Source organism: Peromyscus eremicus, chromosome 1, assembly GCF_949786415.1.
Source record: "Peromyscus eremicus chromosome 1, PerEre_H2_v1, whole genome shotgun sequence".
NCBI lineage: Eukaryota > Metazoa > Chordata > Mammalia > Rodentia > Cricetidae > Peromyscus > Peromyscus eremicus.
Genome location: NC_081416.1, coordinates 119,070,987 through 119,090,146, shown reverse-complemented (window position 1 = coordinate 119,090,146; position 19,160 = coordinate 119,070,987). Strand labels below are relative to the sequence as shown.

At 43.6% G+C, this 19,160-nt stretch overlaps 1 protein-coding gene across 1 annotated transcript in view; it reads left to right on the top strand.

The window, feature by feature from the left end:
• Positions 1-19,160, top strand: part of Fanci (FA complementation group I) — a 58,790-nt gene that overhangs the window by 2,320 nt on the left and 37,310 nt on the right. Inside the window, exons 2-12 of the mRNA XM_059272758.1 lie at positions 1,473-1,575; positions 5,168-5,240; positions 6,582-6,712; positions 7,077-7,233; positions 7,313-7,370; positions 9,680-9,721; positions 11,011-11,134; positions 12,061-12,146; positions 14,478-14,604; positions 17,271-17,363; positions 18,288-18,424. Of these exons, the coding sequence (XP_059128741.1) occupies positions 1,492-1,575; positions 5,168-5,240; positions 6,582-6,712; positions 7,077-7,233; positions 7,313-7,370; positions 9,680-9,721; positions 11,011-11,134; positions 12,061-12,146; positions 14,478-14,604; positions 17,271-17,363; positions 18,288-18,424 (1,112 nt within the window). The 5' untranslated portion in view covers positions 1,473-1,491. The remainder of the gene's footprint in view (positions 1-1,472; positions 1,576-5,167; positions 5,241-6,581; positions 6,713-7,076; positions 7,234-7,312; positions 7,371-9,679; positions 9,722-11,010; positions 11,135-12,060; positions 12,147-14,477; positions 14,605-17,270; positions 17,364-18,287; positions 18,425-19,160) is intronic.

The window sequence follows — 19,160 nt, the reverse complement described above, 5'->3', positions numbered from 1 at the left end:
GAGTGACTGATGGTACTATGTATTTGAGGATGAGAAACAGGAGGGAGAGGAGAAACAGGAGGGTTATTTTCCCCCCTGCAGCCTGCATTTACCTCTTCACTTCCGTGTTACTCAGGACTGTGTCCAATGTTCCTGCATTCATCTCTTCCACTGCACAGTTCACACTCTACACAGGCCTTTTATCTTTAGCACTAAAACAGTGTCTAGGTCCCCTATTGGTTTCTTCTTTCTCCATATTCCCTTCCTAGTTTGATTTGCACAATAATTTGATGTTCAGTTGCCCCAAAGACTGTTTCCAGTCTCGTCAGACTCTGTCACTCAGGGACTTTTGGTAGTTGTCAGTAAAATCTAAGTTCCTTAACTGAAGCTTGAGATCATGTTTCTTCTCAGCCTCTCTCTCAAGCCTTCTTGCTGCTCTCTGTGGCCGGCCAGTCTACTTAGTTCCCAAATCCACCTTTCAGCTCAGACATGCACGCCTGCCTTTGTTTATGGTATCTTCCTTCCCAGTATTGTAGACTGTCTGGCCATCTTGGCTACCTACATTTTGTTTCTTAATTTCCAGTTCTGACTTTTCTTCTGAAAACACTTTTTAGTGTTATTAGCTTCTCACTTGTTTTTGTTCTGTGGTTTGTTGAGACAGAGTCTCTCTCTTGTAGCCAGGGTTGGCCTCAAACTCCCTATATATCTGAGGGCTGGTCTTGAATTCCTAATCCTGCCTCTCCCTCTCCAGGTGTGAGCTAACCAGCTAGTGCATGTGATCTTTAACACACACACACACACACACACACACACACACACACACCCTTCTCTGCTCTCATTCTCTTTCTCTCTCTCTTTTTTTTCCATTTTTATGGCATGGGAATTGAACCCAGGGCCTTGTGCATGCAAGACAAGCACTGTACCACTGAGCCACATCTTCAGCCTTACTTGTTTTTTTTTTATATACCATTTAATTGGTACTTATCAGTTATGATGCTGTTAGTTTATTCATTTGTCCAACAGTATTTTATTGTATGTTTATATAGTTATAATATATCTGATATATAGCTAAGTGCTATTTTGGTTTTAAGCATTATGTTGAATAGATGGTGAAAATGTATGCAGAAGCTCTGAAACCATGTACAGAATTATAGGGAATTCTTAAGACTTGATTAGGATAAGCATCATCTTTTTTTAAAAATAATTTATTTAAATTTATTTTATGGGCATGGATGTAAAGACATCAGATTCCCTGGAACTGGAATTACAGACAGTTGTGAGCTGCCATGTGGGTGCTGGGAATTGAACTCATGTCCTCTGGAAAAGCAGCCAGTGCTCTTAACCACTGAGCCACCTCTCCAGCCCCAGGCATCATCATCTTACCTGAGGTTTCCATCTGCTGAACACTACAGTGTTGTCTATAACCGGTATGAATTACTTCTAGAAGCTTCCAACTGTGACCCACCCCCCGCCCTCTTTTTTTTTTCTTACAGTTCTCTGATGTGAGCAACAATGGACCTGAAAATTTTATCTCTAGCAACAGATAAAACAGCAGATAAGCTGCAGGAATTTCTTCAAACCCTGAAAACTGATGATGTGAGTACTGCTAAAAGCAAAGGCCACGCTTGACAGATTCAAAGGATGTGTGAGCGGGGAGGAGAGCAGCCAGTGCAGAGCCACAGGGGTACGCTGAGGCCCCTCTCCCCAGTGTCCTCAGGAGAGGGGTGTACTTGATGGACACAGACAGACACTGAGCTGTGAGCTGCTGCAATCCTGCTATCGGGGAAACTGGAAGATTGCAAGTTCGTGTCCGGCCTGGACTAAGTAAAAAGTAGAAAGAGGGCTGGGAGCTGGGTGGTGGTAGAAGACTCGCTCCGTATGCACAGGCCCTGGGTTCAGTCCCCAACACTACAAACAAATCAAGAAATCAAGTGCTGAGAATAAAAAGGACAACGAAAGCCATTTATAATCAGTTTTAAATTTGAAATAACCTTAGATTGCCTTTGCAGCTGAGCATATACAAGTCAGTATACTTTTTTATTTTTAATTTTTTTATTCTGTGTGTGAGTATTTTGTGTGTATGTATGTATGTGGACTGTGTGCATGCCTGGTGCCCATGGAAGGCAGGAAGCTGTCAGATCTCCTAGAACTGGAGTGATAAATGGTTATGAGCAACCATGTCGGTGCTGGGAATCAAACCTGGGACCTCTGGAAGAATAGTAAGCAGTGTTAACCACTGAGCCGTCCCTCCAGCCCCCAAATCAATATATGTTTGTAGTCCGCCGAACAGTCGTGTTTGAAGCTACAGTGAGGCTATAGTTATGGACAAGAAGCATTAGTTTACTTGTTGATATGTCTCCATTTATGTTTTTCTTTGAAGAAAATAAGTTAGTAGACAGAAAAGTATTTTTTAAAAAATAATATTTATTTATTATGTAGTCATGTATGCATGACAGAAGAGGATACTAGATCTCACTGTAGATGTTTGCGAGCCACCATGTGGTTGCTGGGAATTGAACTCAGGACCTCTGGAAGAGCAGTCAGTGCTCTTAACCTCTGAGCCATCTCTCTAGCCCCAGAAAAACTCTTTTAAATTATTGGTAAAAGAAAACCAATGTCTGAATCTTCACTGTAAATCCATGAGTATAAAAATGAAACAAATAATGACCTAGTTGTCTACTTGGCATTTGGCCCTTATATGGCCCTCAGAGTAGAAGTTCTAAGCTCTGTAAGAGATCACCTGCCAGCCGGGCGGTGGTGGCACATGCCTTTAATCCCAGCACTCGGGAGGCAGAGGCAGGCGGATCTCTGTGAGTTCGAGGCCAGGCTGGTCTACTGAGCGAGATCCAGGAAAGGCGCAAAGCTACACAGAGAAACCCTGTGTTGGAAAAAAAAACAAAAAAACAAAAAAACAAAAAAAAAAAAAAAAAAAAAAAGAGATCACCTGCCTCAGAAACTGGGTGGAGCTCAGCAGAGTGCTTTAGTAGCCCTCTGGGTTACTTAGGTGCTTACTCAAACCCAGATTTCACTGTTTTCATTAGACGCCACCTTAACCTTCCAGTTAGTTGCTGAAGTCTGAAAGTAAGGCTTCTTCATTGACTTATTTTTCTGCATCACTCTGCCTCGCCTTTACCTCCAAACTATATTTATGTGTATATATATATTTCTGTTTTTAGTTCTCAGCTATGTCTTGAATCTATCTCCTTTTTCCTATTTCCTATATATTAGTGTACTAAGGCTGCTGCTATAAAGGACCTCAGGCTGGATGGCTTAAGTAATAACAGTTTATTTCCTGATTCTGGATACTAGAAGTCCAGGTCAGGGCTCTGGCATGGGTGGCTCCTTCCAGGGCTGTGGTGATCTGTTCTGGGCCCTGTCCCTTAATTTCTCATCATTTTGCCATGACCTGCATGGCTTGCTTCTGAAACCCTGACTAGGGGTGGCGAGGGATTGAAGAAAGAACAGACTTACTACAGAAACCACAGACATAAACACAGAAAAGCTGGTGGGCTGTGCACGCGCTAATGGAGTGGTACCCACTCCTGCAGCAGCCTGGAACCTCACTGTGTTCACTGTGCACAGCATAGAGGGTTGGAACTAGCTTGTCTCACAGGAGGCGTCTGTAAGCGAGCAGTCTCAGGCGGTAAACATTGAAGCTGCAGTTGCTAGTTTTTGCACACACTGGTCAATCATTCGTAAACACTTGTACTTAGACCAGAGGAATGCTCTGCCTTTCTGAGCCGAATGTAGCGGAAAGGCTTTGCCAGTTTCCCACAGGTCCACGGCCTTGGTCCTTAACATGGCTGGGCCATGTCAACAATATACATTCACTCAGGACTTCATCTGCTCTTTACACAGTCACTCGGTCTCCTAGCAGGTCCCTCTCTTCGAGCTTCAGTCCCCACAACCTAAGAAGTTCTTCCTAAGAAGTATTACCTGATTTACTTCAGGAACTTCTCTGGCACTGAGATGAAACCTAAGCTTCCTACGGTGGCCTATGGGAGTCTTCTTACTCTGGTCCTTGCCCATTGCTCCAGTGTTACTTTCTGCTCTTTTCCTTCCTTACCACTCAGCCGATACATTGGTCTTTTCCCAGGTCCTCAAGCATACCGAATGCTTGCTCTGTTGGGACCTTTGTACGATGACGCCTCTGTCTCTGTGTATAGCCAGCTCCTTCTTACCTGCCCACTGTCGGCTTGAATGTTCCCGACCTCAGAAGGTGTGGCTGCCCCACCTGCTGGTGCCTTCCTTCCCTCGAGGTGTTCTCTGTCCCAGCTACTTGTTCGTCGTCGTGACAATTTTTTTTCTGTTTTTTTCTTCTGTCATTCTTTCCCTTCCTCATAAACTCTGAGGCAACTGACCATGTCCGTTTGTCCAGCCTTACATTGTTCTCTGAAAAAGTGCATACATCAGAAATATTTGTTGATGGATGGATGTCTCTAAATCATGCCAAAGTACCCAGTGCTAATGAAGGAGTTAATAAATATTTGTAGAATGACTGGTACCCACTTTGGGATTTTGAGACAAAGTCTTACTCTGTAATGGAGATAGACCTCGAGCTCCTGCCTCAGCTCCAAATGCTGGGACTGTAGATATGAACTGGTACCATATTGGCTCTAAATTTCTGAATAGCTATTAGTCTGTTTGTTTGTTTAAACAGGGTCTCTAGCCCAAGCTGATCCTGAACGCCTGCGTAGCGAGGATAACCTTGCACTTCTGATCCTCCTGCCTCCGTCTCAAGAGCACTGGGATTATAGGTGTGCGCCTCTACACCCAGTTTCTGGAGTACAAGAGTTTGAACCCAGAGTCTTATGCATACTAAGCAGGTGTTTTACCAACTGGGCTACATCCCCCAGCCCTAGTCTTTATTATCTTTTAGAAGTTTTACTCTGTGGCTCTTGCTGGCCTTGCAGTTGCTCTGTATCCTAGGCTGGCCCAGAACTCACGAATGTCCTCCTGCTTCAATCCGAAGTCCTGGGATTTCAGGCGTCACTCTGCCTGGCTAGCTTCGTCTTGGCGGTCCAGGATTCTTGGAGCTCTTCCTGTCGTATCAGAATAAGAAGGGAGTGCTCGCGTGCGTTAGCGTCTGACCAGAACCTGGCGGCGCCAGTCTTCCTCTGCACACTGAGGTCAAGTGGGTGGAGGAGCCGGTCCGGAGATTGTAATGGTTTTCTCCCTTCGGTTGCAGTTGACTCGTCTCCTTCAGAGTCGAGCAGTGAAAGGAAGAGCCGTGGGAGCGTTCCTGAGAGCCATCTTCAAAGGTGATTCCTGCTCCGTGTACTCCTCGGTAGACGCTTTACTCTGGGTGCCATTGCTGGTTTTCTTACTGTCTGAAGGCCCGGGAGATCCTACAGAATCCGCTAGGGTGGGGCTCTCCTCGGTGTGATGCTAGGATTCCTTACTGAGGGGAATCGGAAGGGCAACCTGAGATTGTGTTGCTGACTGGGGGCCTGTAAAGAGTGCCCTCTGCTGTGTTTACTCAGTCTTTCAGGATTGTGGAGACGAGAATGAGATGTGTCTAGCACGCTCGGAGGGCTAGGGAGCTCTGGGTGTGAATAGAGTGGAGTACCTTGCGTCCCTCACACACAGCCTTCATTCCCAGTGTATATGTTTGTGTCACTTTCTTGGAGCAAGGGCTCTATGTTCATTTTGACACAGAGTGGTTTTATAAATTGTGGTACTTGAAAGAAAAAAAAATATTTATGTACTTATTTTGAGGCAGTATCTTATTATGTAGCTCCAACTAGTCTGGAACTTGCTGTGTAGACCAGGCTGGCCTGGAACTCACAGAGATCCACCTGCCTCTTCTGAGTGCTGGGATTAAAAGTGTGCCCCAGCATGCCCAGCCCAGCCTCAAACGCCTACTCCTGCTTCAGCCTCCAGAGTACTGGCATTCCAGTGTGCGCCACTCTACCAGGCTTGGCTTTGCTCTTAGAGTCAGCTTCGATTGTCTCGAACTGACTTTCATGTATGTTGTGAGGTCGTGATCTGACTTTACCCCTTGCCCCGATTTGACACCTTTATAGAAATCGACTGCCTGGAATTACCCTTCTTTGTTTTAATTTTTGAGACATAGTCTCATTTAGCCCAGGCTGACCTTAAACTGATGTAGTCCAGGATGACCTTGAGCTCCAGTCTCCTGCCTCCACTTCCCAAACACTGGCCTAAGGGAGTGTTCCGCTATGTCAGGTTGTATTTTTTTACATAGAGCCTCCTTTGGTCTAGTCTTTGGCTCATTTCTTGATTGAATTTAGCTGCTTTTGTTGGTACTCTTGTACCTTACTTATGGAAGAGATGGATTTCCACTGTCCTTAGCACTCTGGTGACATAACCTAGCGACATAAAGCATTAAACTTGGATAAGTGAATCCCTCTTCCCAAATTGCTGTACTGTGTAATAAAATAAATCAGTGGAGCAGAAGGTGACACTTTAGTCCTTTTGCTTCGGCTAAACTGAGTTCTTCTCCCACACCCCTCACGTTGCTGTTGAAAACACCATTATTCCGCTTCAGTATTGCGTTGCAGGCTTGTTTGATTTTTCCTGCTCACCCTGGTGCTTTGTGTCTTCCTCCTTTGTTCTGGACACCTGTTTAAAACACCAAGGCTCCCCCTGCTCGGACGAAGATGGCGCCCTCAGGAGATCCAAGATATATTGTTGCTGTATCCAGTTGGTTGAATCAGGAGATTTGCAGCAGGAGGTAGCCTCTGAGATCATAGGATTGCTAATGCTGGAGGTAAGATGGAGGGGGTAACGCTCAGTGCCAAACTTAGCATAGGTCCTACGCAGGGAGGAGACCTGTGGCTTACACATGGGCCGGGAAGGTATAAACCACGTACGTAGATTGTGCTCACCTTCTGGTACCGGGATGCAGGTCTCCTTGTAGGTCTTGAAAGCCGTGAGGGGTTGATGGAGGACCTAACCTTCGAAGTCCCTTACAGTTACAAGTGTGGAACAGAACAGCGTGGTGCCGTGAATCCCTGATAGCACCTGTTGTGGGAGGCCATGTCTGTTCAGTATTTCAGCGACACACTTATTCCACAGAAAGGTTTCGGACACCGGATCCCTGCTCAAGATTTTCTTTGTTCTTGAACTTTCAGGTTCGCCATTTTCCAGGCCCGTTTCTTGTTGAGTTAGCCAGTGAGTTTGTTGGCGCCATCAGAGAGGACAGCCTAGTGAATGGAAAATCTTTGGAGTTGTTGCCCATCATTCTCACTGCCTTGGCTACCAAAAAGGAAGTGCTGACTTGTGGGAAAGGTAATGTCCTTCCGACTCTAGTGACTTTTTCTTTTTTCACATTATGCAATCAGTCTCTCCATCCGTTTTGTGTTTTTAGGTGATTTGAATGGAGAAGAACATAAGAGGCAGTTGATTGACAGCCTGTGTTCTGTCAGGTGAGTCTCTAAAAGTGTGGGAGTCTGTCAGGACTCACGTGGCCAAAAGCCTGCCGATGATTCATTTCAGGAATTGACATTTGTAAAGTTTCTTTGTTGTTGCTGTTGAGGAATTTTGTTTTGTTTTTAACATTTTTTGGGTTAATTATACAGATTAATAGGTTTCTTTTTTTTTAACTAGTTTTTAAAAATTAGGATATAAAGTAATGAGTTTTATTATGGCATTTTCATGCATGTCATTATCCTTTAGTTAGCTCTATATTAATACCCTTCTCCACTGTACTACTCTACACTTTGCTGCCTTGCTCCATTCCTCAGATAGTCCCTTCTGGGTTTTTGTCTCTCATATACATGCACACACATACATTCACACACACAGGCACACACATCTAGGTGATTTTGTTATTTTGAGCCTGGTTTCACTGTGTAGCTTAGGCTGTCTTTGAACTTATGATCTTCATGCCTCTGCCTTCTGAGAACTGGCATTGTAGAGTGCTGTGATCCCTGGCTGTGTTTGTAGACTTTCTTGTCTGTTTTGTTGACTGTTGTTTATAATATACCACCAAAAGAGCCGGGCATGGTGGCATGTGCCTCTAATCCCAGCATGTAGGAGGTGGAGGCAGGAGGATCGGGAACACAAAGTCATCTCGGCTGTGTAGCAAGTTTAAGAGCAACCCTGTCTCAGAAAATGGAATAAGCAGTCCCTTGTCTGGTTTCTCCTATTAGTGCTGCTGTTGCTTACTAGCTTTTCAGAGAGAGAGAGAGCGCACTACTGCCAAGGCCTGGCCTTGCTTTCCCAGACACTGGGCTTTCTCGCTCCCTAAAGCTCCCAACGGTACTGTTCACCGTGTGTTGCCTGCTGACGGCCATGCTTAGCTCAAAAGGCCTGGCTTTCTCTTCCTCTATAGCTTCCAAACCAAATAAAAATTTAATTATTTAATATCATTTCCAAACCAAATAATAATAATGATATAAGAATATTATATATTTTATAGTATATATAATTTTATATATAGTTACATATAAATATTATGTCAAAATATAATATATTAATATAATTATGGTAAGTATAGTAATTTATGTATTTTTCCAAACCAAGTAATAATAATAACAATATCATAAAACCATTTGGTTTGCAGTAAATGTTTAAGAAAGATACTAAAACTGCACATGCTTCCAGTTTATTTGACTCTTTGTTTTAATGCAGCTGCATAGTATTCTAAATATAATTTAGAGAGTCCTGATATCCTTAAGGCAGAGGAATGTCTAATTCGTTTGTGTTTTATTTTTTATTTGTTTTTGAAACACTTTGATTTTTGTTTTTGATTTTTTCAAGACAGGGTTTCTCTGTGTTGCTTTGGAGCCTGTCCTGGAACTCACTCTGTAGACCAGGCTGGCCTTGAACTCACAGAGATCCGCCTGGCTCTGCCTCCTGAGTGCTGGGATTAAAGGCGTGCACCACCACCGCCCGGCTGTTTTGTTTTTGAGACAAGGTCTCACTGTGTAGCTCAGGCTAACTTCAAATTTGTGCTATTCTTTCTGTCTCAGCCTCTGAAGTGCTGGGATTACAGGTGTACACCATCAGGCCTAGCTATCTTATTTATTTTATTAAAGATAGGCTTTCAGTATACAGCCCTCAAACTCATGACCCCGCTGCCTGAGCCTCCGAAGTCCTGGCATTATAAGTCTGTCAACAGTCCTGGTTCAAATATTTTCTCTGTTTAAAAACAAAAATAAAAGAATGTTTGTAGTAACCTGTTTATATGCCTAGGTGACATCTTGTAAGTTTGTATGTAAACTACTTTTCAAGTAGTAAATTGGGTGATTTGTGAGTGTGTGCTTTTTTAAAGTTATAACTTGGACACTCTGTAAATGTATATAAAGTGTGTCTGCTTCCCATAATTTTATCAGTATTGGGTGTTATCAGAGTGGTTTATTTTTGGTGCTAGGGAGTCAACCTCATCATCTGTTTTGATTTTCTAGTCTGATAAGTTAAAGGTTAGTTATTGGTTCTTTTTATTCATTTTTTTTTTTTTTTTTAAAAAGGTAGAGTCTCGTGTAGCCCTTGAACTTGATCTGTGGGGGAGGATGACCTTGAACTTTGGGTCTTCATGCTGCTTCTGAAGTGCCAGGATCCAGGGCCACCACACCCAGCCATTGTTTCAAATTGTATTTGTTTTGTCTTGCTTCCTAGTATTGAAAATCAAACTTGAAATGCCCCCATTCTTCCTCTTCTTCATCAGTTTTATAAAATTATATGTAAAGGAGTAAAATGAAATAAACTCACTCTTCCTCGTGTCTTTAACCAGATGGGCTCAGCGGCACGTGATCCAGCTCACGTCTATGTTCAAGTAAGCATTGTTTTTGTCTGTTGTCTTCACATCAAGCTTTGCCAACATACCTATAAGAAATTGAAACACTGCCAGGCAGTGGTGGCGCACGCCTTTAATCCCAGCACTCGGGAGGCAGAGGCAGGCGAATCTCTGTGAGTTCCAGGCCAGCCTGGGCTACAGAGTGAGTTCCAGGACAGGCTCCAAAGCTACACAGAGAAACCCTGTCTCGAAAAACCAAAAAGAAATTGAAACACAGTGAGCTCAAACCTTACTTTTTCTGAGTAATAGCAATGGTACCTCTGTTTTCTGTTATGATATTCTTTCCCCTCCCTCTGTTTGGGCTTAGTTTATTAAATATATGATTTTCTTTTCGAGATGCTTAGATAAATTTATTGGTTCTCTTAAAAGATTATTCATAAGAGAAAACTCAAAGAGGACAGCTGTAGTAAATAGCTACTTTATTCTTTAATTCCCAATTTCATTTAAAGACTTGTTTATTATTTCTCTATGTGTGCATGTGTGTGAGGGCCTGCAGAGGCCAGATGTGGGTGTCAGAGCCCCTGGAGCTGGAGTTACAGGTGGTTGTGAGCTGCTCCTTGTGGGTGCTGGGAACCAAACTTCAGTCCCCTGGAAGAGCAGCAACTGTTCTTAACCATCGAGCCATCTTGTCAGCGCCTTATTTGTGTATTTGTGTGTTTGTTTGTTTATTGTGGTGTGCGTATGTGTACATGCCTTTGTTACTATGAAGGTACTTATGTCGTGAGTGTGGTGTATGTGGGGCCAGAGGTTGATGTTGGGTGCCCTCCTTGGTCATCTCCTTAGGTATTCAGACACATCTCTCACTTATCCCATAGCTCACTGATTCAGCTATTCTAATTAGGCAGCTTGTCCAGAGATCCTGTCTTGGATGAAATTATGTATAGGTGACGGGTCCTGGGGATCCAAGCCCTGGTCCTCACTCTTGCACAGTAAATGTTTTACCCTACTGAGACATCTCCCTAGTCTCTACATTTTTTTGTTTGTTTGTTTGTTTTTTGTTTTTTGATACAGGGTTTCTCTGTGTAGCTTTGCGCCTCTCCTGGAACTCACTTGGTAGCCCAGGCTGGCCTCGAACTCACAGAGATCCGCCTGGCTCTGCCTCCCGAGTGCTGGGATTAAAGGCGTGCGCCACCACCGCCCGGCTTAGTCCCTACATTTTATTTCTTAAAAATGTTGGATAGAATTTTGATTGTTATAAAGCCCTGAACTTAATTTCTAAAAACAAAGCAGTCCGGCTCTGGCTAGACCTTCCGATCTCTGCTCCACAGGGATGTCCATCTAACAGCAGAAGAGATGGAGCTTGTAGTGGCGAAAGTGTTGGCGATGTTTTCAAAGTTGAATCTCCAAGAAATACCACCATTGGTCTATCAGCTTCTGGTTCTCTCCTCCAAGGTACAAATAAAACAGTTATTTCTCCTTAATTCTGTGGCATAAGCAGCTGTACCAGTTCAGCTTTTTCAGGTTGCTTTCATACTAAGACGTATATGTTTTTATTTCATCTGTGGTGATTGGATCATGCTTTTCAGCCAAGGGGAAAATGATTTTTTTGTGTGTGAAAGTAAAAGAAATAGACACCAGAAAGCGTGTTCACTAAGAGCACAGAAACTCCATTATTTGTTGTGTGACACTATTCCTGGAGAGTTGTGAGCAGACACACCAGATAGAGAACCAACAACTGACCCTCGGAGGATACCGCCAAAGCCCCCGTGGGGAAACAACAAGCTTTATTTAGTGGTGTTGCTTTCAGGAGTGTGGGGGAGAGCTACCTGCAGGAGCAGGAATGACTCAGACCACATCACCAACGGCCCACCCCAGCAGGGGTGACAGCTCACAGGAACTGGATTCCTGGAGTGTCCTGCACACTTGGAGGCAGTGCAGCAGCTCAGAGAGCCTCTTCCGGGCAGCTCAGCTGGTCTGACGGTGTCTCTCACCGGTCCTTGCTGCTTATGTGTGTTTGAGGAGGGTGGGGCCTATTGTATCTCTTCAGTTTCAGGGACTTCCTGAAGCTTTGCCCGTCGTTATTACCTGAGCTTAAGGAGCTTCCCTGCAGAATGAAATGTTTTATCTAGGAGGAAGTCACAGCACAACAGTATTTCAGTTAGGGCTGGCCACCCGAGGCACACATTCTACCGCCAAGCTGTTTCCCTGGCACTGTGAAGTATTTCAAATTCTGTTGCAACGTGAAAGTATTCTGTACATTGTTACCATGACACTAGGTTGTAACTTATTTAAATTTATACTAGAAAACCGTTGGTTATTTTACCTTGAGTTAGGTAAACATTCTTTTATTACAATAATAATTGCTATTTTATTTCTAGGGGAGCAGAAGAAGTGTTCTGGATGGAATAATAGCCTTCTTCAGTGAGCTGGATAAGCAGCACAGTGAGGAGCAGGGCGATGATGAGTGAGTACTGCAGTTTAGAAGTGCAGTGCGTCTTCACAAATCCACCTTCTCACTGTGTGTTTCAGTCCTTAGTGTGGTCGTTAGCCTGGCTTTCACCCCTTCCTTCCCTTCCTCCAGCTTCTCAGTTACGAAGGTAGGAGAATAATTCAGTCTCTTCTGCTCTTATTCACACCCTTCCAGGAAAATAACTTGTAAGATGCAGGTTTAACATCTATTTATTAGAAGAAAATTAACAAACAGCTTAGTGTCTGCTCTGAGGGTAGCACTGGCCTTGGGATTATAGTGATGAACTGTTGTGGAATATTATTTTAAGATGTGTTACATTTGTTTATGCTGTGGGACATTTGTTTTAATGATGCCAAGATGTGTTGCATTCTTTTATGTTGCATTTGTTTAACTCTGAAGCTGTGTTACTGTGCCTGTCTAGAACACCTAATGGTCTAATAAAGAGATGAACGGCCAATGGCAAGGCAGGAGAAAAGATAGGCAGGGCTGGCAGGCAGAAAGAATAAATGGAAGGAAAACTCTGGGAAGAAGAAAGAGCAAGAGAACAAAGAGAGGAGGATTCCTCGGGCCAGCCACCCAGCTACACAGCAAGCCACAGAGTAAGAAATAAAAAAAGGTATACAGAAATAGAGAAAGGCAAAAGCCCAGAGGCAAAAGATAGACAGGGTTAATTTAAGTTAAGAAAAGCTGGCAAGAAACAAGCCAAGCTAAAGCCAGGCATTTATAATTAGAATATGCCTCCATGTGTGATTTATTTGGGAGCTGGGTGGCAGGCCCCCCCAAAAGAGTAAAAAACAACCAACAACCATGGACCAGTCAGGCAAGACTCTTGCTGTTATGGAGCTTAAATTTTGGTGAGAAGAAAATCTTAGTGTTCGTCATGTGTGAAGATAAATAGAAAGGATCATATGTCAGTAACAGCATAGCTACTTTAGATTGGGTCTGGGAAACATCTCTGGGAAGGTTTTGTTTTAACCAGAGCCTGACTGATAAGAACCACCATATGTTGATGAGGAGGGCATTTTCAGGTAGGGGATATACAAAGGGTGAGCACAGTGTGGCATATCTTAGAAAATTGGTGGATTTTTTTAAATGTTTATTTTATTTTATGTATATATGTGTGTGTGCCTGAGTGTATGTATATGCACCAAGTTCATGCAGTACCTGGAGAGGCCAGAGAGGGCATCAGATTCCCCCTGAACTCGAGTTATGGATGATTTGTGAGCTGCTATGTAGATGCTGGAAACTGAACCCAGCTCCCCTGCAAGATCAGCCAGTGTCCCTAACCACTGAGAAATCTCTCCAGTCCCAGATGTTTTCTTTTTAAAACAAGTACACAGAGTGCTTATTTTGTACCAGTACATATACTATAAACCTTGCGTGCTTTTTTGTGGATATGGAAACCAGAAACAAACAAACTCAGGTATTATCCTGTGTTGTATAGCCAGAAAATAACAGCAAAGATTTGAATCCAGGCGGCCTGGCTAAGGAGTTCATGCTGTTGGGTATAGTACGATCAGCTGCTCCCAGTGTGTAATAACTTTTGTTACTTGGCTTGCACAGTTGTTGAGAAGGTGGTTCTCTATGTTGACTTAGGAAAGGTTGACAGCAGGTTTCACAGATGGTAAGGAGGTCAGTTCTGATCACATTAGACTTGCAATGCATATTAGCAGCCCATTTGGAGCATTGAGCAGGTGAAAGTCTGAACCGATACATAAGTTGATACACATTTAAAAATCATTGAAAATAAGTATACATATGCATATTAAATGGGAGGGGACTAAAGCCAAGGGACAGGATGGAATTATCTAGGGAAGATATGAAGAGGAAGAAGCCTACCAGCTCTGAGATACTCAGCATTTAAAGATCAAGTGGTGGGGAGGGTGAGCTAGCCAGGGGGATAACATTGAGATCAATCAGTGTCCCGGAGCACAAGGAGACCAGCTGTTAGGCACATGCTTATAATCCCTGCACTCTGGGGGCCGAGGCAGATAGATCATGAGTTCAAATTCAAGGCCAGTGTAGGCTGCGGAGCCAGGTGAGACTGTAGGTTTGGGCCATGTGGGTGTCCTCTGTGACCCTTACAAGAATGGTGAGATGGCACTGGTGGGCAAGGAGAGGTCGGAGCCTGATTGAATGTGGTTGGACTTGGGAAGAGAGTGTGAGATAAAGAAGTGGAAATCTGGCTGACTGTAGACAGTTCTTTGTGTAAGTGTCCTCGCCACTTCTGCCTCCACGGTTCTGCGGCTTCGGTTGGATGCTTGTTCTTCCCAGCACTCTTTCATTCTATAACCCTGACTCAGACCTTGTTATTGAATCTTCTAGGTTGTCGGAGCTCGTTACCGCCCCAGCAGACGAACTTTATCATGTGGAAGGCACCGTCATTCTACACATTGTGTTTGCCATCAAACTGGACTGTGAATTAGGCAGAGAACTTCTGAAACACTTGAAGGTAGCAGCCGCCTCTTACGATGGTTTCAGGTCTCCATGAGACAGGGCACTTGTACTGAAGCCTCTTTCCTATCAGTCCGTGACCAGAAGCACAAATACAGGACATCCATGGGTCTGGAGGATCTTTTTGTCTTTGAAAGCAGAAGATATGTGTGCTTTTTCCCCAACCCTAAGCCAAAAAGCTCCATTTAAAAACTTTCCTTACACTGGTCAGAACCTAAGCTAAGCTGCTATTCTGGTGCCTTGGTCTTCCATACTCTCTCTAAAGCCTTCCTCTCCACCATATGGCTTTTGGCTGTTTGTCCTCAATGTGTTAGACATCTGTGCCATTTGCCTCTTATTTATTTATTTATATTGTTTATTTATTTTATTTATTGTTTTTCAAGACAAGGTTTCTCTATGTATCCCTGACTGTCCTAGAACTCATTCTGTAGACCAGGCTGGCCTCAAACTCAGAGATATGCCTGCCTCTGCCTCCCCAGTGCTGGGATTAAAGGTGTACACACCACATCCAGCAGGAAACTCAGTTTAATTCTAACTTTATATCTTAAGTAATTTTTATCTTTGGCTTCAGCTTTCCCATTTATGAATTGGGATTTTTCTTATTTCTAGTATATCATAGAATTTTATGATGCTAGAAATCATTTATCATTAAATATCTGTGAGGTAGAAAAATAAGTTGTTTTATTTTTATTTTTTTTTTCTTTTGAGATAGGGTTTGTGTATGCTAGGCTGGCCTCAAGCTCCTTTTATAGCTGAGGTTGGCCTTGAACTCCTGATCTTCCCGCCTCTATCTTCCAAGTGCTGAGATTACAGGCCTATGCCACCACCATGCTTACCTTCCTCTAACTTTTCATTCTGAAAACAAAACAAAACAAAACAAACCCCAACCCAAAGCAAAGCTAAAAGTCTAACAAGAAACATACCTGTTCCCGTCACCTAGATTCACTTATTACTAAGTACGTTTATAAGTCTCACATACACCTTCTTCAGCTGTGAAACATTTCACAGGAAATTGCAGAAACCATAGCCCTTCTTGTCTGAATCATTTAGTATGTGTCTCCTGAGAATATGGACGTGTTACCACAGTGACATCCTCTCACCTACAAATTTAATTTTAACTAACTCCTTTAATACGATTTAATCTGTAATCCTAATTTAGATTTTCATAGCTGCTATATAACTGTTTTTCCTTCTACCCCATGATCTATTCAGGTTTAATACATTATTACATTGGTTTATTTATTATGCCTAATATAATTCCTTGAATATTTTTTATTTTGGTTGCAAATACATCTTTGTAATGTGTTCTTTAATTTTTTTTATATTATTCTGTGTTTGTGAGTGTTTTGTGTGCATGTATGTCTGTGCACCACATGTGTGCCCAGTGCCAGAGGAGGTCAGAAAAAGGCATCAGATCCCCTGGAAATGGAGTTAACTGATGTTTGTGAGCCTCCACGTAGGTACTGGGAACTGAACCTGTGTCCTCTGCAAGAACAGCAAGTGCTCTTAACCACGGCGTTACCTCTCCATCTCCATTACATAATTTTTTAAAAGCATCCAGCCCCGTTTGTCTTGGGTTCCACTTTGTAAGATTTACCTGATTATTTTCTTGGAACTGGATTGTGTTTTTAGCAAGGACCCTGCAGAATCCTTGGCCCTTGTCTTGCAGAGGCCAGCAGATCTGTGTACAGATACTGACTGGTTTAGGTTTGCAGGCTTCACGGCCTATCACAGCTGCTCAGCATTAGCGTGGTAGCAAGAACTCAGCCCTGGACAAGACACACACAACTAGGTACGGCTGTGTCCAAATTAAACTCTGTAGACACTAAGACTTGATTTTCCATGTGTTAATGATTCGTAAAGAATTCAAGGGAGAATTTTTAAAATTTTGAGTGCTAGGTTTTGCTTTGTAGCCCTAGCTGACCTAGAACTTGTTTTGTATCCTAGGTTTGCCTCAAACCTTGGGCAGTCCTCCCTCAGGAAAATTGAGAAGTTTTCTGTTGTAGCATTTATTCTATTAATGCAGTATTAGTTGGCCTTCTGTAAACATTTCTCCTATTGTGTTGTGTGTCGTCAGTGTCAGAAAAGCCTTTAAACTGGCTCTGCTATTATCCATGGCAGTCATTATCTATTTTGAGTGCAGATCTACCTAAGTTTGTGTTTGGATTCCTCGAGTTGGGTTATGTGTCCTTTTGATGTGGCGGCATCGGTCTTGGAGCGTTTTTGTGGTGCAGGGTATTCAAGGTTTACTGTGCTTTCCTTGACAAATCAGAATACCAGCCACTTCCTCTGGGAGCCCTGAGTCCATTGTGTGGGAAAGGTACTTAAGGACCTTGACGTCAGTTAGGTTTTAAAGCTCTTCCATCATCTGACAGTTCATTGTTCTCTTTTTATGTGTTCAAAGTCATCATTTTGTTGCTATTTTCTTTCTCTTTTTTTTTTTTTTTTTTTTTTTTGGTTTTTCAAGATAGAGTTTCACTGTGTAGCTCTGGCTGTCCTGGAACTCACTCTGTAGCCCAGGCTGGCCTAGAACTCAGAGAGATCCGCCTGCCTCTGCCTCCCTACTGCGGGATTAAAGGCGTGTGCCACCGCCGCCCAGTTCATTGAACTTGTTTTGGGGCGGGTGTTGCTTGTGAAGTGTAGTGACCGTTTGGTTTATTCCAGGCCGGACAGCAAGGGGACTCCAGGAAGAACCTGTGCCCTTTCAGTGTCGCGCTCCTTCTCTCCCTGACGAGAGTGCAGAGATTTGAGGAACAGGTATTTATAACGGCACTGCAGTTCCTTCTGAGCTGACGGGAAAGCAGGCAGGAGCCCGTTTCTGTCAGTGTCCTTCCCTGTCCTGCCAGCAGCAGAGACCACTGTTCCAGGCTGCCGGAAACCTCAGGTTCCTGGTGTACACCTCCATTTCCCGTTGAGAAAGCCAGACGGTAGAGTGGAGTAGGGGAAGCACATTAACACGCTCAGTCAAGAAAGCCAGCCCAGCGGGCCGTGGAGCAGCAGCCTCGTCTCATGGTAGCCCTCCCAGAACTGTCCCTGCCAGTCAGCGAGGAAGCATGAAGTTCTTGTCCTCTTTTTCTCATGCGTTCCAGCATTAGGAGTAACGTTTTCTGTCTTTGTCTTGCTGTTTTGTCTGTGGTGGGGACACTGAGTTACACACCTGTCTCTGCTGACTTTATTAATTACTTGGAGACAAGGGAGCTGGTGAGATGGCTCAGCAGCTGAAAATACCTGGTACTCAGCCTGGTGACGTAAGTTCAGTCCCTGGGAACCACACGGAAGGCGGGGAGAACCAACTCCCCAGAGTGGTTCTCTGGCTTCTGCATGTGCACTGCGGCATGCGCTCCCCCAGACACATGATTATTAAATGTTCAAAAAAAGTGTTAGGCGTGAGCTAGGGTCCGGAGTGTAGGTTGTCCTCAAACTCACTGAGTGTCAGATTATAGACTTGCACCACCAGACCTGGCACGGGAAATGTTGATAATGTATTGATGTTTAGCACTGTTCCCATGAAGAAAAGCCTGTCACGTTCCCAGTGAAGCTCACAGCTTCTGTGTCCTCTGAATCTATTTAAATAATCGCCATGGGGCTGTGTGTGAGTGGCAGCTTGGGGCTACTCACAGGTTTAGCTCAGATCAGAAACTGTAATTTTGGCTTATTTTCTTATTTCTTCAATTATATCAGGTGTTTGATCTTTTAAAGACTTCAGTTATAAAAAGCTTTAAGGATCTCCAGCTCCTCCAAGGCTCAAAATTTCTCCAGACTCTCGTCCCTCAGAGAACTTGTGTTTCAACCATGATCTTAGAAGTGGTAAAGAATAGGTGAGTTGAGGAACCGTATTCTAAAATTGTTTGAGGGTCTGGGTTAGAAAATGCAGTGTGGGGCTGGAGAGATGGCTCAGTGGTTAAGAGCACTGGCTGCTCTTCCAGAGGTCCTGAGTTCAGTTCCCAGCAACCACATAGTGGCTTACAACCATCTGTAATGAAATCTGGTGCCCTCTTCTGGCCTGCAGGTGTATATGCAGACAGAACACTGTATACATAATAAATAAATAAATCTTAAAAAAAAAAAAAAAAGAAAGAAAAAAAGAAAATGCATTGTGGCCCCATGCTTATGGCCACTCAAAGAAAACTGACGACTAGCTAATGACTTTGTAAGATTAAAGTTCCAGCCCTTAAAATTGGTAAAAGAAGATGTTTCTATGTGGAAGAAAAAGGCTTTCATCTCAGGGCCTCACTCCTTAGACACCTGCTCTGTAACAGGAACATAAAGCATTGTCTTGTTCTTTCCTTGATGCTGCAACTCCGAGCCTGAGTCTTGATTGGTGTCTTCTTTTTTTTTTTTTTTTTTTTTTTTTTTGGTTTTTCGAGACAGGGTTTCTCTGTGTAGCTTTGCGCCTCTCCTGGAACTCACTTGGTAGCCCAGGCTGGCCTCGAACTCACAGAGATCCGCCTGGCTCTGCCTCCCGAGTGCTGGGATTAAAGGCGTGCGCCACCACCGCCCGGCCGATTGGTGTCTTCTTAAGTGAGTGAAAAATGCTGAGTTCTCTTGACCGTG